General features: G+C 41.6%; 2 protein-coding genes across 10 annotated transcripts in view; both read right to left on the bottom strand.

The window, feature by feature from the left end:
* Positions 1–709: 709 nt before the first annotated feature.
* Positions 710–8097, bottom strand: LOC115627735 (GIGYF family protein CG11148). Of its 2 annotated transcripts, none has more exons than XM_030523504.1 (9): positions 7867–8097; positions 6678–7115; positions 6427–6600; positions 6097–6367; positions 3198–5966; positions 1748–2629; positions 1254–1328; positions 1024–1178; positions 710–946 (listed from the first exon to the last, which is right to left on the bottom strand). In XM_030523504.1, exons 2-9 carry the CDS (start codon positions 7083–7085, stop codon positions 821–823), a joined length of 4860 nt encoding a protein of 1619 aa, XP_030379364.1. In that variant the 5' UTR covers positions 7086–7115; positions 7867–8097; the 3' UTR covers positions 710–820. The 2 variants fall into 2 exon arrangements, with proteins under 2 accessions (XP_030379364.1, XP_030379365.1); XM_030523505.1 differs by lacking the exon at positions 7867–8097 and adding an exon at positions 7488–7511 and having other exon boundaries at positions 821–946.
* A 587-nt stretch (positions 8098–8684) lies between these two features.
* Positions 8685–22018, bottom strand: part of LOC115627839 — a 36078-nt gene continuing 22744 nt past the window's right edge. For 3 of the 8 annotated variants that reach the window (XM_030523690.1, XM_030523685.1, XM_030523687.1), the window contains 16 exons: positions 21275–21381; positions 16616–16757; positions 13956–14280; positions 13615–13887; positions 13390–13548; positions 13142–13267; positions 12741–12908; positions 11825–12106; positions 11336–11557; positions 11029–11195; positions 10672–10963; positions 10253–10610; positions 10087–10185; positions 9857–10019; positions 9670–9796; positions 9437–9598 (listed from right to left, as the gene is read on the bottom strand). In XM_030523690.1, coding sequence (XP_030379550.1) covers positions 9437–9598; positions 9670–9796; positions 9857–10019; positions 10087–10185; positions 10253–10610; positions 10672–10963; positions 11029–11195; positions 11336–11557; positions 11825–12106; positions 12741–12908; positions 13142–13267; positions 13390–13548; positions 13615–13887; positions 13956–14280; positions 16616–16757; positions 21275–21381 — 3172 coding nt within the window. Of the gene's footprint in view, positions 9599–9669; positions 9797–9856; positions 10020–10086; positions 10186–10252; positions 10611–10671; positions 10964–11028; positions 11196–11335; positions 11558–11824; positions 12107–12740; positions 12909–13141; positions 13268–13309; positions 13549–13614; positions 13888–13955; positions 14281–16615; positions 16758–21274; positions 21382–22018 lie in introns of those variants that run through there. The other 5 variants (XM_030523689.1, XM_030523691.1, XM_030523688.1 and 2 more) reach the window with 3 other exon arrangements.

The following is a 22018-nucleotide window of genomic DNA, read 5'->3' as shown; positions in this document are numbered from 1 at the left end:
TTGAAATAATAATATCCAAAATAAATTTCACTCCTTCTTAGTAACTCATAGAAAAAAGAAGGTAGGTAAAAGGTAGAATTTTATTAATTTTTGTAAAAATAACCGTGCGAATTCTACATATGTACATATTTAGCTCCTTCTGCCTTTAAATACTATACATATGAATGTCTTGAAACACCCATTAACCTTAAGGCATGGAAAACCTGCCCACTCTCTACTTGTAGTTAGGTGGGGAACATGCAGAGCAAGTTTGGGTTTGCATTGCAATGAAACGGGCTGACAATTATGTTAGAGCTCAAAACCCCTATGGGATTTCCCAATCAGAAGTTGGTTAAACTCGTCCAAATTGGCAATCGGTGTACATATGCTAAAAATATCTAAATACAAGTACTACCTATTTATTGTGAATGAGATGCCAACATATCACCGTCCTTTGTGCGCACCCGCGAGAAGGCAGTCTAACAACAAAACACCACTAATTAATTTCAAAGATTTCACGAGTAGTGGCAACAACACCTATAAGTTGGACGTGCCTCCCCGATGTATTCATTGGCAACAATTGCCAAACACCTTTGACTCAGCGTTGATGTCATTGTTGTCTCTTGCTTTGTTCAAGCTCATGTTTATAAGAGTCCCTTTACGAAATTAGTTCAACTGTTGCCCCTCTAGAGACGAGAATAGAGTAAGAGTAAGGAGAACTTTGTCGAGGTTTTGAAAATACAATTCAGCGTATATATACGCGTTTTATTAATAACAGTTTTAATTTCGGGTTGAACTGCATCTCAATTCAAGTTTATCTTGTTCTTTGTAACAGTTGTGGTTACGGTCCATCGCCATAGTCCCGAACACCGACATTTATGCGCCCTTCAGCAGCAGTAACGGAAAAGCCAAGAATTCGAGCGTCCATCTTGGTCATTTTGTTCTTTTTGACCTTCTTCTGCTTGTTCTGCGGGTTGTGAAAAAATATTAAAAATATCTATATAGAACTCGCAACCCCCCACACCCTCTTAACTAATAACTTACCTTGCTATCAGAATTGTCGTTACCAGATGGAGTTATGGCCGGAGCCGGTTTGCACATATCATCATTGTGGGCGTTTTGTGCGCGCTGCAGATTTTTATACTTGCTGCGGCGTTCCAGAAATTGCTTAGCAAAGTCAGAAGACTCCTTGCCCTCACCTGCAATTGGGTTATTTAATTTGTTCATTTTATTTGTAATTGTTTATGCAACAAAACATAAAATAAAATACGCACCCAGGTAAATGCGAACGTAGTCTTTCACCTCGTAGGGTGCTTCAAGGTCTTGAAGAAAGGTTACAAAAGTAGGGACTGAAAAGATAAAATAAAAGCAATAATTTAAAGTATTCATAATTAAATATAATATGATTAAAGGTATAGTTTCTTTAGGCTTATCTTAACAGCGGTTGTATTGGCTCCTCCACTTATAATGTAATATTTCCAAGCACCGTCATATTTGACAGTTGACTTTAAAAGGACTTACAAGTTTATGCCAATATCAAAATCGTAAATTAAATCAATACAAATAAGCAATCCATCACGAACAAGTATACATACTATAGTCGTACGTAGTAGTAGTAGTAGTATTTTTTGCTAGTTCCGACATCGGCCACAGTTTAATTTGATTTAGTCTTAATGTAAGGCTCGAACACACGCAATCACGAAAGTGCTCCTTCTCATTCTTTCTTTGTGTATTATCGTATCATCTATCCCTATCTTGCACAACTCACCATCTACTTTAGCCGACATGTTGGCCAGGCTCTTCATGCACCAGCTAGTGAACTCGTTTTCATATTCGCTAACCTTACTGTTGGCGGCTGCGTCATTTCCTTGTTGGCCTTTAGCATTAGCCTTCTTGTCATCGGCGGCCTTTGGCGGCTTGCTGGGTGCCGCTTTCCCCTGTTTGTCCTGCTGCACTGGTTGAGCGCTAGCCACAGCCTTGGAGGGGGCGGCGTTCTTTGCCAAAGCGTTCTGCATTGTCGGCACCGTTTGGCTTTTGCGTATGTTGCGTGTGGCCGGGGAAACAGCCCCCTTGGCCTGCGGTTTCTGGGCCCCATGTAAACCGGCAGCGACGACAGCTGCGGCACTACCCGCGGGAGAGCCGAAAGTGGATGGCTCATCCCAGAAGCCAGTGATATGGGCCGAGACAACGGAATTACCAGTTGTAGTCCACGCCTTGGTATTGCTCCAGATGTTTGATAATCCACTACCAACGCCAAGACTGGCGCTCAGCACAGCCTGCTGCTGCTGCTCGAGCTCACGACGACGCTGCTGCTCCAAAAGCTCCAAGCTTAGACGCTTCGCTTCCTCGGCCTGTATCTCGGCTAAACTCATTACTGGAGCCGGCGATGGAGATGCCTGCCATTTTAAGAGCGCATCGCTGGCATCAGCAGCGGCGGCTGCAGCCCGCATTTGTTTATCCAGCTGTTCCTGTTGGCGTTGCTGGTCGGCGCGACGTTCGCGGCGTTCCGCTTTTTGTATCTCGGCCAAGCCTGGACCGGTGGTGCTTGGGCTTGGTGCCTGCAATGACCAGGGCGCGATGGAAGAAGACGACCGCGAAGACAATTCTGATTTGGAACCAACAGACGACTTAGGAGTTGTGCTGGTGTTGCCTGAAAAAGCGATGACGGTATGCATTAGAGCTTTATGTTACTGATATCACCTTCTTCCTATTTTGAATTCAGCCAATTCAGCAGTTAATAGCAGAAACCGTGCGATGGAAAAACTGCCTTATATCATTTGTTTATCCTGGCCGCAAAACCGTCTGATTTTTGCTTTCTGTTTGCAATGCATTATTTCAGTGTTTCCAGACATAAAAATCGTTCAAACAAATAAATTTTAAATAGGAGCAGCACATGATTTTCAGAATGACATGAAATTAAATGCGTGCTGTGAACAAAAACAAAAATTAAAGAAACAAAACAAAACATAACAAAAAAGCCCCAAAATTAACGAACTAAATTGGAAATGTTATATCAAAATCAAAATTATTCATTTACATAATATGATAAGTTTTACATTATATGCATTTTTATCACAAAATCAAGTCATACAACGGACAGATCTTGATGAAATTTGGATAGATTACTGGTTGTTTGTACTACGTCAGATTTTGATATCCTTAAGATTTTAAGCCTTGATTTACACGATTGTACAATCTTCCCTCTTGACGTGACTTACCCGCTCCTGGAGCATTGCCCAGCAAAGCCTTGCGGCGCTGTGCCTGAATCTGCTGCTGACGCTCCTTCTCCTCCTGCATCTGACGGTAGCGTTCTTCCTCGGCTTGCAAGGCACGACGCTTCTCCTCCTCCATTTGCTGCCGCTTGCGCTCCTCTTTGAGACGGCGCTTCTCCTCAGCCTGCTCGCGTCGGCGTTCCTCCTCGCTCACCTTCACCTCTGACTGCTTTGTCTGCTGCTTATGTGCAGAGATTTGTTGTTGTGGTTTATTTACCGTCTGCTTGGAGTGATTATTCTGTTGCTGTGCATGGTCCTCCTTCCGTGCATTGGAGCCCGCCTGATGCTGCTGCTGCTCAATGTCCGGCATTGCGCCCTGAGGCTGGCCCATTAGAGCGGCCACATCCTTCGGCTGACGTTGATTGTTGCGAGTTTGGGCAGCTGCCTCAAAGCCCAAATTATTTGAATTGTTATCGTTCATATTTAACTGTCGCTTTTGCTGCAAAAGCTGCTGATTTTGCTCCTCTTCTAAAGCAGACACATCCCAAAGTGTGCCCGCCAAGCCTTTATTGGGCAAGCCGACTAGTTGGCCCGTTGGGGCACACCACGGCTGTCCGGCCTGGAGTTGTTGCTGTTGCTGGGCAACCAACAAATTTTGTGGCTGCGGCTGTGGTTGTTGCTGTGGCTGCTGTGGCATCCACATTGGCATCATAAGGCTCTGAGCACTCAACAGTGGTGAATCGTTTATGTAATCGTTCGAATTCGGTTTGGGTTGTGGCTGCGGAGCAGCGGAATTACCGGCGCTAGGGCCGCCACGCAGAAGCATCCGTAAATTATATTCATTCATAATATTCAGCTTATTGGCCTCATCACTCATCATCTGCATTTGTGGCACCGGCTCCTGCTGGTGACCTTGTTCTTGAGCTTGTGCTTGCTGATGCATCATTTGGGTTTTCAGTATGAAATCATCAGCCTCCAAAAAGTTTCCAGCTTGACGCTGCTGCTGATCGCCGTTGCCTCCGGCAAAAAGTTGCTGCTGTTGTTGCTTTTTTGTTTGCTCCACAATGGCATCGTTTAGTTGGCCACAAGCGACAGGATTTAGGGCCGCCAATGAGTTACCTAAGCCACTGAGACTGCTTAAATATTCGGGTAACACAAGCGTCTGCACCTTTCGACGCACTAAAGCCTCCCGTTCACCTGCCGTCATGCGTTGAAAGCACTCGTTTTTCGACAGTTCAGCATGTATCTGGTACTCCTGATGCTGTATATATTGCTCCTGCATCATTTGGAAACGCAAGGTCAGGTTGTGGGAAAGATCCATGTGATTCATGCCATGTCCCTTTAAGCCATCGGCCAGTGAGTCTGCTGCGGCTGTGACATTGGCCTTAAGTTGATCGTCGTTACGTGGATGTGGTAACTGCGGTTGCTGATCGTTCAACGACAGCGGGATTGGTTTATTCGGCGTCAGCGGAATGGCATCCAGATCCACGGGCGAGGGCAGCAGATGGCTGTGCGTGAAGGGCATGTTGCCATGACAGAGCTTTATCAGCTCGCCGAGTGGTCTGAATCGGCTGTCGGAGAAGCGACGCACGGAAAGATTTTCATTGAAATAGCCAGCGCGATACCACTCGGTCATTTCTATGGCACTGAATGGCCCCTGTACATTTGATTGAGGATCACGGTAGAACCAAAGATCATTCGGATTGGCATTCATTACGTGCGGAGGCAGCACTACCGTTGGATTAATATGTTGTTGCTGATGCAGATGTTGTTGCATTGCCAATTGATGCCCAAGCTCGCCAAGTACCGAGTTGGGGGCTGCGGCATCCGGATGCTGGGGTTGTTGACGACTCGGTTCCAGACCCGAATTTGGTTTTATATTCATGGCTGACAGTACCGGCAATTCGGTAAAGCGGCCACCAATGCCCCCCGCTGTTACCGGCACTATGGGCGGTCCATCGGAGAAGCAATCGTTCTGATTTTGTAGCTTCTGCTCATCGTCCAGCAGTTTCTCTACTTCGACAACCACATCTTTGAAACGATCCGATATGTCATTGTGGACGCCAGCCCTCCGAACGGCGTGTGCGGTAGTTGCCAGTTCTGGCGTAGTGGGTCGAGGCCGGGCTGCTGGTGCATCACTGGGCAATCCACCAGACAATTTGGTCTCCTCAGATTTTTTGATGGCCTCACTTGAATCCTTATTGACACTGGCTATATTTGGTGGATGATGCTCTGGTGGTTTCACTTTGTTGCTATTAGGAGTAACGGAATGAGGCGGCTCGGACAGGCTGTTGCTTGATGTGTCTGCAGTGCTCAGTTCGACGTCAAACGATGTTTTTGGGTTGCCATCATCGGTGGCCGCCAAACCATCCGACGCCTCCTTTGATGAAGCATCTAACACATTCGAATCGGATTGATTGCGTGATTGATTTTCGATCTTATGGCCCTCATCATCGCCGCTCTCGCCGTGGAAGGCACCGCTGGCGTCAAAGGTGCCTCCCACCTCGGAGGGATTCTCCATTGCCCATTCTGGCAAATTGTCCTCGGCATCTGGACCACTAACATTGGCACTAGACCAGGATTGGTTGTTCTTTGAGACCATCTGGCGTCCACTAGGTGCACCAGTCGCCATTTTATTATTGCCACCACTTCGTTCTGGCCCGACCGTTCCAATTGTCGAAAAGGAACGCTGTATATTAACGCCGCCTACAAAGCCAGAGACTTCAAGGCCAGCCCCTTGTACCGGTTCCTCGTCACGCCAACTCGTTGACCGACCTGAAACAATGGGATAAGGTTATCTAAATTCCCGATATATGCACATCTATAATTAAGCAAATTTAAAGGGTGGCTTATGCTTTGGTTCACATTAAGTTGGTAGCCATGTTGTTCAAAATAAGACACTTACCCCAACGATGATTACTGTTGGCAAACCCGCCATTTCCACCACCGCTGCGCCAACCATCGGTGCCGGACACACCACTTCCCGTAGGCCCATCACCAGAACCGTCTTCGCTTCGATTCCTGCGCCAGTTCTCCATGTTCCGATGGTGACTGGAGAACTCTTTCCGCGGACTTGAACTCGGGGTTCCGTTCCAATCCATGCCTAGGCCACCAGCTGCTGCGCCCAGCGTCGAAGTGTCGCCAGTGCCATTGCGCTCAGTCCAATTACGTTCGGGCTGCAAGGGTCCCACAATAAATTTACAATAATGCAAAATAAAAAGATATCGTAACTTACCTTCATCGATGCCCCCGGTAATCCATCGTCATAGAGAGTACTAGGTCTTTGAAATATGGGATGGTATACGGATTTGCCACGCATTCGTCCTCGATCCACGGCACCACCACGTCCGGCGCCTCGCGAAACCGTGCCAAATCCGCCTGTTGAGCGCTGCAACCAGGCGGGACGCGACTGTAAGGGCACACAGGGTATTCGTCGTTAGCAGATTATAATCCTGAGTGCAGTGCCCAAAAACCACAATTACTTACGCTGCTTGCGGTCGGCGCTTGACTGTTAACATCATCCTCTGAACTAGGAGTAAGGGCTAGTGGATATTGCACCTTGTCTATAAACAATTTCTTGAATGTCGGCAAAATCTGGGGTAGAGAACAGCTCCGATCGAAGAGCGACAGCATCTCTTCGCGTCCATAACGGTATTCAGGGAACATGTTCCTAGCTGCCGGCGTGAGTCCGCCACTGTTGCTGTTGCTGCTGCCACCGGTGCTGCCGCTGTTACTGTTGTGTGCTGAATAGGAGCTGCTGTTGGCTGTGCCGCCGCCGCTCCCAGATGCACCGCCGCTGCCTACACCACCACCTGCCACATTGTTACTCGCGCTTGAAGGTTCCGCCGACATGTTGCGCAACCATTCTGGCCCGAATTTCATAGAATCTGTCATTTTTCGTTAAATTATCAACCGTTGTTTGCTCTGCGATGAAAACAAAAGAATTTTAAGCTTGGCACCTCGAAATAAACTAAATTATTTGTGGCAACAGAAAACACAAACGCCAACCAATTTGGGCACACATATGTATGCCTATTTTTTTTTTTACAAACTTTAAAGCGGCAACTCTGGGTTGCCTTTCCCGAGAATCAAAAAGAAAAAAGCTATGTGCACCAACTTGCAAAATTGGCACATCACAATAACAACAATCAAAACGAAACAAGGCAACATAACCTCTAAAGCGGCCCTTCGTACCCCTTACAATGCACAAAAGACGCACATGTTTAACTGCATGAATTTATAACAAAACGGTTGCATTTTATTTTATATACACACGCTTTTCTAAACATACTTTACCAGAAAAAATACGTACGGCCCTTGGGCTGTTTTCTGCATTTGCTATCTATCGGTACCTGTTCAACGCACGATGTGGCACAAAATGAATAATATCCCACAGAGTGGGCAGCCCCAGCGATTTTTAGTTTGCTTCTAGTTTTCGGTTCCACCTCTCACACACACAATACGCGCATGCACGCACACAATGAAACGCTGAGGCACACACACAAGCAAAATTTTAACTGAGCCCTGCTCTTTTTTTTTATCTCGCTCTGTACAAATTATTTGGCGTGGAATAAACGTAAATACTAATTTCAATAATGCTGATGCTCTTTTGCTTGCCTATTCTCCTTTTTGTAAATTGTTCATGCTTTTGGCAACAATTAATATGTATGCTTACACAGCTCTCCGAGATGAATTCTGATTCCTTTCTGCACTCTCAGCTACCAATGTAGGTAATGGCAGAACGAAGAACGAACACGTAAGAAGAAAGATGTCGAGACCCCGGAACAGGATAACTTTGAGTTATTATTTTTGAATCGTGGTATTAGACTTCTGTGTCGGTATTTCCTTCAAGTTTTTACAGTGATGTTCACTTATTTTATTGACTATGCGTTTGTTTTGGCCACTTATAAATGAATAAAAGACTGCGCAGCGAGACACTGAATTAGTGTGTGACCAAGCTCCTCGAATTAGAAAATACCAAAGCCGAAAGACGGTTTAAATACTAGATATGTACTCAAACCAACAATTTCTAGCTTATTTTCTTAAACTATAAATTTAGCGCCTAGATGATTAATTTCAAATATTGACGCTTATGAATATGCAAAGACATCTCATTGAAATTAAATTGAAATTTAATTGACTTTCAAATAATTTTTCTTGATTCATTACTTATTGGAATTGAAAGTGCTACCTATTTAAATCAAGCAGTGTGTCCTCAATATCAAAAGAAACGGTATTGGGATTGCAATTGGTGCGCAAATGGGTAGCAATTTTTCCGTTACATTTTCTATTCAAAACTCCTGGTAAAAGATCAACTTGAATATTACCATATCAAGTTAGTAAGTTCAACTGATTTATTGCACATTACATACATACAAATGTGCATACATACATAAATACATATGTTAGAAAGTCCAAGAGTCGAAAAGTCGAAGTCCTTTCGCATCGCAATGGTGCGTCCCCAAGTTCCCGTTGTACCCGTACAATAGCCAATTGATCAATAATAGGCCAATTTTTATTATTAAATACTTTGTTTACAATAGAAAAAAATAAGTACATATTCACATGGATATGCATATGGAATTATCTTTAACAAATGTTTGGAAATACCAAATTATATTTATACAGGTACTTATTTACATAAATAGGAATGTGCGTATGAGTGAGTAAATGAGTGTAGTCATAATGTACAGATGATTACATATGTATGTATGCATGTATCTGTGGGTCCATTAGTTTTGAGTAAACTATGTAGTTAGTTTATGGAAAATCGAATCGAATAGAACCGAAACGATCGAAATCGCATCGAATTAATTCGAAACGTCAGTATGTAGCATGTAGTATGTAGTATGTATGTCTATATGACAAGCGTGCATGTTTGTGTGTGTATATGTGCATACTAATTTGACGGTTAGGGTAAGTCCGTCTGCGCTAGCTAGAAGATAAATCATTTTTACACCGTTCACGTTCGCCTTTTTAATCGGGCGATAAATAATATCATAGAGTAATATTAATATTTGTATTTTGTTTGTTTGTATATGTATCGTTATATATGTATTTGTTAAGTAGGTATAATGTTGTCCTGTATATAACTTAGTATGCGTAATGATAGGGCCCCATTCATAGATGTGATGGATGCTTGCATCAGAGATACGTTTTGTATTGTGTGGTGTGTGTGTATGTGTGTGTATGGTGAGTGTTTGTGTGAGACATTCAGTATGTATGTTTGTGGATGTATATGCGGCCTAAGTACCCATGGTTGGTTCCTGGCGTATTTCTGATTTAAGCTTTACAAATTCCTTGGCAACTTCATCGTTATTGCGCTGCGATAGTATCCTCAAAATGGTCCATCCAGTCTCGTCCATTTCGATTCTTCGCTGCAAGGGCAGCCAGCACGCAACCGATCCCTGCATTTAAAAATAACAAATGAAAATGAATTACCATTCAGTATATGAGTATTCATTCTCAGAGAGTATACCTTCTCAGAGATGTCCTTCAGGGGTATTACGGCCACTCCCACCAGACGATCGTCGCGAGCGAAGCAGTAGTCTTTCACACAGATGTGCAGCTCAAAGAAGTCCAGCTGCTCCTCATTGCCGATGGCACTAATACAAACGGGTTGATCAAATATCTATGTTAAGTAGTATACGCAAAGGAATACTTACAAGCTGAACGACTCGTTGTATTTTGGTGACCAGTTATTTGACTTGGATTTGGTCGCGAATTTTCTCTTTTTGTCCTGTAGATGGGGGCCGATCAGATTGATTTCAACGAACGGTCGAAACATTCCCGACGGTATCTGCCATTTGAGATCGTTGGCAGCCACAACTACGATTGAAAATTAAGCAGATAAAACCCCTCAATATTTCAAGTGACTTTCTCTCAAAATATTTACCTTTCACATTCACTTTGTGTTCGCCAGTGCCCGGATGGGAGAATAAATCAATTTGAACCGATATCTCACCAACACTTTCCTCTGCATTTTCAGGATCAACTGAATCGTAGAGACACAGAAAATTAGAGGAACGAAACATGAACAAAATATATATAAAGGAGCAAACCTTCGTGAACCTGACTGGAGATGAATGTTTTAATTAGTGTGTCCGTCATTTGGGTGTACAAGCTTAAGGCATAACGCAAGCTCTGTAGCTCCGACGATTTCTCCAGAAATGTCTTCTTCAGTCCATTACCGCCAGCGTGGAAGTATTGTTTTATTGTATCTAAGGCAACATCGAGTACGGCACATTGTTTTGGGGACAGATTCTTTTCAACCTCCTTCGATATGTCCATAACACCGCTAAGGGCACTTTTGACATCCTGCTTGCCTGCCATGTGCGACTTGAACAAACGTCCCATGTCTTCTATTTTAGCGTTCGAGGCTAAGTTCTTTGCATTATCAGTTAGGTGTTTAAACATCATCTGTAATTCGTTATATCAAGCGTAAGATATGACCCATTCCATAAAGAAATGTGTGGCTTACAGTCTTGTCGGTCATTGGTGGCAACACAATTGTTTTCTCTAGAATGCGCATCACAATCTTCCACAGCTCTTTCAGCAGACGCTTCAGTACCGTTTTCTCGCAGGACTGCGCATATAGGGTTAGTGATCCGTCAAGAAGATCCATCAGAGGTCGCAGCACCTCATCCGCTTCGACGGCTACGGCATTGCGCTGAGCAGCTTGATTTCCCTGCGTTAAGTTGCCGCTGCCTCCCTTAATGGATAGCAAGAGATCTCCCAGTTCTCGCACCGACTGCGTAATGCGAGGCTCCAGACTAGAATGACGTGGATTAGTAGATCATATCGTGTTAAAGATCCCATTTCTATCACGATTTTTTACCTGATAGCGAACTGAGAGGCCAAGTCGTCGAGTGCTGAATTTAAATTCTGTTGCAATTCCTTTAAAATGTTCGCGGCATCTTCCTCCAACTTGTCGCCGCCCATGGACTCGAACATCTTCTCCAATTGGACCCTCAGTTGCTGTATGTTATTCATAAGAATGCATGCCTGGGAAAGTAGCGGGTATTTGAAGAAGATCAGTACAGGGCGTGATACTTCTGATATGAGAAATTCGGTTAGCTGTCAGAGACAGCTATTGGAGCTGGGCACCGGCAATGCTCCTGCTCCCACTTGGGGGGCACACTTACAATTCGCTCGTCCTTCATGTGTTCCGGGAACTCCATTTTAACAATATCGGCATAAGCTATTAGAACTTTTACGATTGTTTTAGCAAAACGTCTCATGTAACGTTTCCAAATTTCTGGATCTGGACACTCGAGTTTGCTAACAACATCGAAACATTGCGTCAATTGCGTAAAAACGTCGACTACCGAATTCGAGAACAAAGCGTGCTCGCTGCTCTTTTGGAACTACAGAATTGGATGAAATGAGAATGGAAGTGTGTGAAGAGAGAATTGTTCATCATCATCATACATTTGCTGCCTTGCTCAGCGTATTAGCCTGGGAGATCCCGGAAAAGTGGGGTGGGTCGGGCGCTTATTTAACGTATCTGCATACATACTTGTACTTTTGTATTCATACGTTACGTTAATTACGTAGACCCAAGCACTTTTTCGGTTCTCGCCTTCTGTACTCACACAAGTATCTTAATTAGGGCGAGTGTTGTTAGAGCTTACCCCGTCTTTTTTGTCACGATTGAACGCGCCATGGAGATACTCCAGGGACACGTCATCGTTCTCGTTCAGCCATTGCATTACGAACGGCTCAAACCATGCAGGATACTCTGGAACAGCACCCTTGTACGGCGGCACCTCTTTAACATAGTTGCTGTACAGCCATTTTACGCGAAAGTGCAAGTTCATGTACGCCGAAGATTTGCACAGCCGGTGCTGTTCGTGTTCCTCGAGCGCATACTTCATGTCCACGGCAAAAAGACCCCACATTGTAGCCGCCGACAGCTACAAGACATGCAGATATGCAGTTTTAAGAGACAATCCAATAATGTTTTGCAGGACATTTGGGAGCAGAAAGTGTCTAGACTCTAGAGACATGCACATTGTATTTACAAACGCACACACAGACACACACAGACACACACACACGCACAAACACCCACAGACAATGGATATATTATACAAGTATGTAGCTGTGATTGGCAATTTGCCATGATCTGTGGACCCCCTAGAGAGGGTCATTGGCCGCTCACTCACACCATACACTCATACATACATAGATACATAAGATACATATGTACACAGAAAGTAGATAACGAAGATACAGATACAGTTAGTGTGTGCGGTTAAAAAGATATTCGAGTATGTTTGAAGTAAGAGAGAGAGAGAGAGGGAGAGAGACAGACACAGAGACAGATAGAGAGAGAGAGGGAGCCAGACAGAGGCAGAGACAGAGACAGAGTGGTGGATAAGTAGTAAGCGAAGAGAGACTGAGGTTAAGGTGGAAGCTAAAGCTGAAGCTGAAGCTGAAGAGGTTCTTTGGGTTTTCTTTGGTCTTACGAGTACATGCATATTGGTTGATAGCAGTGCATTGAAAACAAAAGCCCTTAGAATCGTAGTGATGGAGTTTGGAACATACTTGGCCAATATTGAGCTCTTGTGGGAACTGATTAAGAACAGTGCCATAACTGTTTTTGTCCTCGTCGATAACTGATACAATCAACGCTATTAGCTTATGCCAGAAATCCACGCTATCTAGTTTTGGTCCATGGTCGTCAGTATCACGCTTTGCCTCGTTTGGATCCACCTAATTGATAAGCCAATGCAAAAAGACAACGGTTATATAGTAGGTGAACAAGCGAAGCACTTAAAGCTATACTATATGGTACAATAATATAGTTGTTGCTGTTGTTATTGTAGTTGTTGTTGTTGTTGAGTAGTAACCAAAATTGATAGATCCATGGAATTATCCTTCACAAGCTATGCACATTGCTATTGTATTGTACGTACGAGTTTGCGAGTTTGTAACCTGCGACTGACCTGAAATTCCCTGTTGTAAAGCTCGTAGCAGTTCTCAAAGAGGAATTGATAGGTGGATCTAAGACAAGCTTTTACGCAATCTTTGACGACAGTACTTGCTCTCGGTGGACTGGAGAGCTCTTGCACCTGCACATGAGATCGTACGAATACAGTTCAATGCAAAATGAAATGATATTGAAATAACAATAATATTAGTACAAGTGTTTGGATAAAATCGAAAATCATTGGAGCTCTAATACTCGGCTTACCTTCATGCGAAAGAATGTTATGCTGGTCAACAGATCCACCGTTGACTTGAGATCCATTAATTTCTCTTGACTCGATGCTGGAAAGTTGTTCCTGTACATCGAGAGATCGATTCTCAGGGAGTTATGCAGCTGGTCCAACAACTTCACGAACTTCTCCTTCTGCAATTTCACAGAAAGATTTCAGTTCACTTCTTGGGATTAACCCTCCAGTACCAGGGCACTTACACCAAAATTGCTCGCTGCAAAACGATCGCTAGCCGATACCGCCGACGAGGCTGTTGTATGAGCGTAATAGGCGTTTATATTGGCTAGCAGGGTACTCATCACGGCAGGCACTCCTGGACACAGGTACTTGGCCGAGAGGCAATGGAAATGCGTCATAGCTTGGTAAATATTCTCGATGCCGTAACGCATTGAGAACTCGTCGACAATCTCCTCAGGAATCTCGTCGAAATAAAGCTTCCATGCATCGTCTCCCTTTTGCGTTGGAAGCTTAACCTAAATTACATTCGAATGTAACTTATTTACCCAATCTGTGATCTCTGATTTAATTTGATTTGATTTACCATGCCGCTATTTTCTTCGCACAGATAGTGAAAGAGATTCTCATGAAGGCAGGTGTACTGCACGTGGTAAGGGGCCACCTTTTCCTCGCCCTTGATCTCGACGGAAATGTGAAGTCGTATGGCACCCGATACTGCAGATTTATCCGTGCGCTTCTCCAAATTATACCACACGTCCATTTCACCGGACAGCGTTCGGACCTCGATTATGGTCTGTCCCAAGAAGTCGTCCGATTCACGTGTCAGTTTCTGTCGCAGCTTCGACTTCAGGTCGTTGTCTTCGTCCCATACCCGAACTTTAATGCGATCTGATGAGTTGTGGCACTCGCTGCGCATCCGTCAATGAGCAGAAGATATATGTATGTATATATAAAATCCGTATAGGTATACTCATATTTATGAACGGTAGGGTATGCAAATATACATACATACACACATGCATACATACTTCCGTATATACATACAGATATGTAAATATGTGTATGTATGCATATTTCAATAATTAATTCTTTGTTTGCCCCAAATGTGGGTTTAAATTTGCTTTAGAAAATTCGGTAATATTTTGTCACTGTTGCAAATATTATCCTCCACGATAAGCCAAGCTCAAAAATAAATTGATGCTGATAAAAAACTTGATTAAAGATCGGCAAATAGAAAAGCTCATAATTACATGCTTAATTCTAAGATAAAATAAAAAAGATATGCCCACATCCCAACTTCAATCTTAATCTTTTGAAACACTTGTTTCATATAATTATTATTATTATTATTAATGTTACTTCTTGTTTGCCTTGAAGTTATCCTTAGATTCGGGAATCTGTGCTAAAAATTTCAGACAGAAATTAACAATTTATCATAGCACCGAATTAAGCTACAAACTAGGTAATTCTCTCCGACTGCAACGGGGGCCGGCGGTGAACATTTCAGCTTGCAATTTTCAATTTCAGTTCTCTATTTCCGAATTTTTGGTGCATAATACAAGTAATATGTGTTAACTTATACTATATAGTAGAAAAGCGTGTTTGGTATAAATAAGTGGTAGTGGTAGTAGTAAGTTTGCATTTTTACACACACAGTCAACAAAAAGACATATACATATATACACACAGCTTTAACATGAAAGCTACAAACAGACGTTTGTATGCAGTTGGAAAAAAGCTGAAAAAGAAATACTTATACACAGAAATCATGTACATAGGTGCTTTATTTTGACCGGAAACAAAAAATGCAACAAATAAGAGCAATCGGGAAAGAGAGGCACAAAGAGAGAGAGAGAGAGAGAGAGGGAGTGAGAGAGACCTGTTGTGATACGGCTTGGAGAAATCTGAATCATAATAGACGACTTCCTTTTTTTTTATTAAAAACTTTCAAACTTGTTCACTCGGGAATTGGAACAGGACGCGCAATAATTTTCGTTTTTAAATACAAGTAGATATATAGACAGATCGAAGAGATAATTATAGTAAAACGTATTTGTGACGCTTGAAATATCCTCGAATTTCCGAATTTCATTAAGGAATCAATCAGTAATCAGTATTTTTAAGGATTTCAGAAAACAACTGCTTGCTTCATAAAAATTGATGCAACTAAGACTAATGGGTGCATTTCAAATCTATCCTATATTTAACCACTACGGTAGCATTGAGTGCGTTAGACTATTTCCAAAATTGGTGTGAGGAAACCTTTCCATAGAGTACGTTGCGATTGCGTTTGCATTTCATGCAAGTAACAGAGAAATACGGTGCAATAGAAAAGGAAGAAGACTTTAATAGTGCAGTATTCAATATTCGTAATCGTATCAGATATATGCATCCGCTGTGGGGCTGAGTATGTCTCCGGCTCTTCATCATGATATAAATACATATACATATAGAAATGAAATGATTCAACCGAAAGGGTTGCCAACATGATCCTGACAAATGGATGATAACTGAGGGGTTTTCTTTTCAAATGTGTATCAGAAGTACACTAAGTGTTGACCAAATGCGATGAATGTGTGTGGGTTTGGAACTGGAACTGGAACTAGAACTGATTCTGGGTCTGGGTCCAGGTGTCGTTCTCGGGCACACAAAAGCGGTGCCGAAACATACAAGTACAATGTCTTGGAGGGAAAGGGTATATTGTGCAGCAACAAGGAAATGCGACACATTCGAGAACAGCGTCAAGTGCTCTGGGAACACACTTCTTAATCGCAAATCAATTGACATGCGATAGATTGTATATTTATATATTTAGATATATATATATATATATATATATATATATATATAGAGAAATAGTTGTAAGATAGTATTAATAATGAATATCTCAATGTAGTTCTACGCAGATACACTGCGAGTTATAATTACAGAGATAGGAGAGAGAGAGAGCGAGAGAGAGCAAGAGAGAGAGAGAGAGAGAGCGGGGCAGCTACAGATGTGTAGATAGCGAGCGAAACTTTTACGGAAACGATACGATAGACTATACAGTATACAGAGTACGGAATACGGAATACGGAAACAAGAGCATAAGGAATAGGCTGAAAGTTGTAGTAGTAGTAGTAGTAGTAGTTGTACGTGAGAGTACGTGTGTACGTGCGTGTTATTTACAGTAGTAGTCGAACGATACATACATACATTTAGAAAGAACACAATGAAAGTGGAAGAATTGTGGCAGATACTCACAAGTGAAACTTCTCGTTCCACACAGGGTTTAGCTCCTGAGGCATTGTGCGCGTTCGTTTTTTCACCTTGCTAACCTGCACCGTCACATATGGATCACTGGTACCGCTTTTATCCTTCGCTATCAGGCCTTGAGCACAAATCACTGCGCAGTGCGCATCGTCAGATGGTTCGCAATTCATTCGTTTCAACACCAGAACCCCCGAATATATTGTTATATATTTTTTTGTTTTTGTTATTCCGATCATATTGTAGTTGTAGTAGTAGTAGTTGGTTGTTGTTGTTGTTGTTGTTGTATATTGGTTGGATTCGCGACCAGCGTTAGTGTGTGTGTTTGTGTGTGTGTGTGTGCGTGGGTTGGAATGTATTTGGTCCAAAGAGTGTTGTTTTTGGTTGGTTGGTTGGTTTGTTGGTTGATTGGTGTTCATAAATTGAATTGAATTTGCAGATAAATCGATTATTGCGTGTACGAGTATATAGTGTATAGAGAGAGAGATATATATATATATATATAGGGGAATGCATATAGATAAGTTTGTTTTTGTGCAATGAATAATGCCAAAAATAAAATCATCAGACATTGGCATGCGTATGAATGTGGATGTGAATGAGATGTGTGTATGTAGGTGTATGTGTGTGTGTATGTGTGTGTGTATGTGTGTGTGAGGGTGGGGGTGTGGTGTGGTGTCGTCATGTGTGTGAGTGTGTGCGTATACATAGTGTTTATTTTTTCAAATTTTGATGTTTGTTGTTGTGGTTGTGGTCGTTGTTTAAGTTTTGGGGTTTGAAACGAAGAGAACCGTTATGGGATTTTAAAAATGTGCATTTTTGAATACGGATTCAATTGATTTTATTCGTATTTGATTTTTAATTTCATTTTTGTTTTCGTTTTTTTTTTTTTGTATTTTATTTCGGTTTTGTTTTTCAAGGGAGAAAGAAGAAGAGAAAAAACGGAAGTTCTTTATTAAATGCTCTTTTTTAATCAGATTAGATAAAAGAGTGCACAGACAGACACAAATATTATTGTCACTGTCGGTGTCACTTCTATGCATATATGTACATAAGCATAGACTGTACATACATATATACAGAAATATGTACAATATTTTATTGTTTTGTTTGTTTTTGTATTTGGTTTTTTTTTTTTTTGTTTTGTTTTCTTTACTAAAGTTACAAATTACAACGGCACAAATATTGTGTGTAAAATTGTTGATCAAAAACACATTTACACATGTACATACATACATATGTATACAGCAAGTGAAAAAGTAATGGTGGCAGGGGGAGGGGGGGAGGAGTCTTTGGGGAGATAACCATATCACATAACAATAACAATAATAGTAATAATTTGGTTGTAGTTTTTGTTTCGAAATCATAATCAATCAATCACAATAATGTTTGGTATAATTTGTTGCATGTTTATTTCTTCTTACAGACATATAGTACATACATATAGCATAGATACATATGTATGTATGTGTATGTATGTAGATAGATACATACTTGTAGGTAGGTAGGAAGGTATATACATATATAGAGGTGCAAAAGTTCCAATCACAAAACACAAAACGGAAGAGAGGTGGCAGAAGAAAAAGCTTTAATATGAAACAAACAAAAGAAAGTTGCCAAAAGTGGTTCAACGCAAGAAAAGAACGTAAAACAAAAGACACAATCCAAGCATTTTCCAATAAGTCGGCGGTTCGTTGTTCTCGCTGCTGTTCAACGTGGACACAGTCTACGGCTGGATAATGCCAATCAAGCACTTGCACAGATAGTAGATATATGTAGCAATTGTGGCTGGATATATTATATATGTACAGCGTTCCCGGTGGTTGCGGGTGCGAGTGGTTTGGGTAAGTACGGGTATGTGCCGGGGTGCTATGGGAGTGCTTGTTTGTTGTTACTTGTTAGTTTTTGTTGTTCATTTTTTTGTTGTAGTGTTCATTTCGGACACATAGCCTTAATTGGTGTTGTGTGCGTGCTGAGAGAGGTGAGTGGTGCGGGTGAGTGGTGCGGGTGCGGGTGCAGGTGCAGACTCGGTCACACCGCTGGAACAGCAGCCCAGCAAACGAACGACTTTTGGCCTTTTTTGTTTTTTTTTTTTTTGTTTTCTGCACAGTGCAATTTTTTCCTTTTGTTTTGTCTTTTTGTTGTATTTTGATTATTATTATTATTATATATATTTTTTTGTATCTTAATTAAAAAAATAGCATTTCAGGATCTGTATGTGGTGGTATATATTTTTGGTGTATTTAAATATTTGTCTATCCGAAGGTAAAAGTTAAATTGCAGAGGCTCGATGCACAACAAATGGATTTACAAGTATATATATATGTATATATAGTATTTATATTGAACGTAGTTGTTGAATTGCAATCCGGCTATAGAGAGTGTGTGTTGAGTTTCTTGAAAGGATAAGTTGCTGTTGCTTTTGCTTGTAGTCAAGAATATAGAGTAGATTGGTTGATTTTTGTTTTTAGCTATTTACAAGTTGATCGGAGTTTAATCATCAATAGTCATCAATAATGTATGCATGTTTTTTATGTTCAAGTGTTAGGAATATGTTTAGAGCAAAGATCGTAGGAGGTCGAAACAAACGATTTACTGACAGATTTGTTTACGAGTATTTACAATATTTCACAGCTTTATGTATGGATTTTTTTTAAAAAAAAAAACTTTGTTTTGTTTGAGTAAATAAATAGTTTTTAATTCTCTTTCCAGCATTCAGAATGAGATGCATATCTTGGTTAAACATTAATGTATCGGACAAATGAAAGATGTCGATTAAGAAAGTAATTCTCGATCTCAGAAAGAGTATTATCAATTCGACAGTGTCGAATAACTGATTTGTCATTTATTTACTTTATGTTGTTCGTAATTAGAGGGCGGGGAGTGTGACGAGAATCCTCATTTGAGACGACAGTAAAGAGTGGGGCAGTGGGGCAGTGGGCAGCGGGGGGTGTGGCTCTACTTTAGTCGTAGATTTGGATTTATGCTGAGAATTTAGTAAGCATTTCAATCAGGTTCTTGCACTCGATTAGGTGGTGGTGGTGGTTGAAAATATAAAGATTGGGATACGAGGCTCGAGACGTGAGACAGGCAGAGAGATAGAGAGAATGATAAAAACAGAGAGAGAGAGAGAGAGAGAGAGAGAACTGGAGTGGCAAGTACTATGAACGACGAAGGAAATGTACAAAAGATATTGTTCACTGTAAAAGAAAAAAAAGAAAGGAGAGAGAGAGCGAGAGCGAGAGAAATCATCCAATACCCTCTTCTCCACGATAAAGTCCCAGCTAATTCGGCATTTAGTCGGCAGTTTCCGGGTCCGTAACAACAATTTGTAAGTCGTTTGTCATTGTTGAAGGGGCCGCCTTTAATTTCAATTTGTCAAGTGAACTTAAAAGCTCCCACGTTTTCGATCCAATGTGGAACACACATAAAATATTCTCGAACGACTGGCAGGTAAGTGTTCATATACATACTTGTATGTAGCTGGTCCCTGATAAAACAGCAGTGATAAACCGGACTTGAACGGACTTGTCGGTGGCGGACGAAACATGAAAACCAAGCGTGCTCCACTAGAGCCCACAACTTGCCCATTGACGGTGAACAGTTATGTCTTTGGTGCGTCTGTTGTAAGATCCGTTTCAGAGTAGCCCCGGCATTGAGTGAGATAAGTTACCCAATAATTAACTGTCTTGTCTGATTACTGGAATGAGTGGCGTCCTCCCCCGTTGACCCGTAACCAGTATGTAAACGTAACTATGTAAGAAACATCTGAAAGGGATGCAGAGGAACCATTTGGATGTTTGTTTGTCTGTTCGTGTCTATGACAACATGAGATAGTTTGTCATGAGAGCGCTAAGGCAAATCAGAATGTTATCAGAATGTGGTACGAGTATTTAGCATTTTCGATTTGCTTAAATGTTAAACTTGGGTGTCATTGGTGGTGATACGGCATAAGATTAGCAAAAGAGTATTGTGTTCAGTGCTCATATAGTATTGTATCCTTAAAGCAAACTCTAAGTTAACTAAAGTGTTTGTTGGAAAAACAATGGGAATGGAAATTGAAATGTGTGGCAATGCATCGTTTAGAATGCAAATCAAAAACTAAAATATTGCAATAACAATGTAAGTAACCAAGTTACGTATTGTAATAAAATATAAGAGATCTATACAAACATGATGTATGCAAGTACAATATATACAGATGTATGCATATCTAGGAGGCCACAAATCGGGCGGAAGAAGAAACTACGACGATGCCCCATAAGGCACATACAAGTATATACGTGAAGTATAGTACTACACACTCGTACTTGCGCTCAGAGATGAGAGATGTGGTCGGAGCTGGATCAGAGCACTTAAGCTAAGGTGTGGTGTGGTGTGGCATGATATGGTTTGGTACGTTTGGGTATATATGTAACTATGTTGGTCACAACAAATTGTCTATTCAGGGGCTGTGGCCAACTATGTAGCTGAGGGAGTTCACTATGAGGTTTACGCAATTGAATATTGATGTGAATGTTAAGTGATTATGGAAACAACTAAGAGAGTTTGATAGTTTGAGAGAGAGAGAGAGAGAGGAGTGAGAAATCAAAAAACTAAACGAAACGAATTCGCTAAGGTAAAAAAGCAAAACAAATGGCGCTGCCGGTGTACCTGTAATTGTTAGTTTGCATGACCATTTAGATGTTCCCTCAACAGTTGCGTGCTCAGCCTGTTCTAACGAATCTATGTGTGTATCTGGATCCACACCGAATGTCATCCTTGAATTGAATTGAATGAAATGGTTTGCAGATATTGATATATATTTTCAAAGATACGGTAAGAAATCCATTGGAACCGCTTCAAAAGTACTTTAACAAAGAAACCAAGAGAGAACAAAAAAACCAACAACTTATCACTAAATTCTGGCTGTGGCTGGCTAGGCGAAATGGAATTCAGAATTTCAGTTTTACGAGTACACATAATTTGTAATTGCAAATCAAACTGTTTTTTTCAATTGATTTCAGCCCAGGTTGAGGCAAGTTGGGGTTGCAACACGAATCGACGGTGAAACAAAATGACTGCTCCACGCATTACTTGTATTTATAAATGGGCGACGAGGATGTGGACTTCTTTCTAATCGGCCGAAATCGCCAAACACCCGAATGGCATTTAAATGCCAAATGGCGAAAGGCGAATGGTTCTCTGCCCCTCTCAACTGACTGGATGGAACTCTCCGATGGATCCTGAGGCAGCGTTTCCAAGAAAAGTTCTTGTTTTAGTCTTGTAGTTATTTGTTTTTTTTTGGTTTTTGGTTTTTTCCCTGCTGTTGCTCACATTTATTGGTATTGGTATTGGTATTGTTGTTATTGTTGTTGTTGTTGTTTGTGTGCTATGCGCGGCTAAGACTCGAGTTTT

The sequence above is a fragment of the Scaptodrosophila lebanonensis genome, unplaced genomic scaffold, assembly GCF_003285725.1.
Source record: "Scaptodrosophila lebanonensis strain 11010-0011.00,11010-0021.00 unplaced genomic scaffold, SlebRS2 tig00000098-arrow-pilon, whole genome shotgun sequence".
Classification (NCBI taxonomy): Eukaryota; Metazoa; Arthropoda; class Insecta; order Diptera; family Drosophilidae; genus Scaptodrosophila; species Scaptodrosophila lebanonensis.
This window is presented reverse-complemented; position numbering and strand designations above follow the sequence as displayed.

Excerpts from the sequence above, each read along its gene's own strand:
- LOC115627735 (XM_030523504.1), bottom strand. The coding sequence starts at position 7,085 with ATGACAGATTCTATGAAATTCGGGCCAGAATGGTTGCGCAACATGTCG. Across the intron at positions 6,601-6,677 it reads AAGCGCCGACCGCAAGCAGC|TCGCGTCCCGCCTGGTTGCA; the intron begins GTAAGTAATTGT and ends GTGCCCTTACAG. Across the intron at positions 2,630-3,197 it reads GGGCAATGCTCCAGGAGCGG|GCAACACCAGCACAACTCCT; the intron begins GTAAGTCACGTC and ends TCGCTTTTTCAG.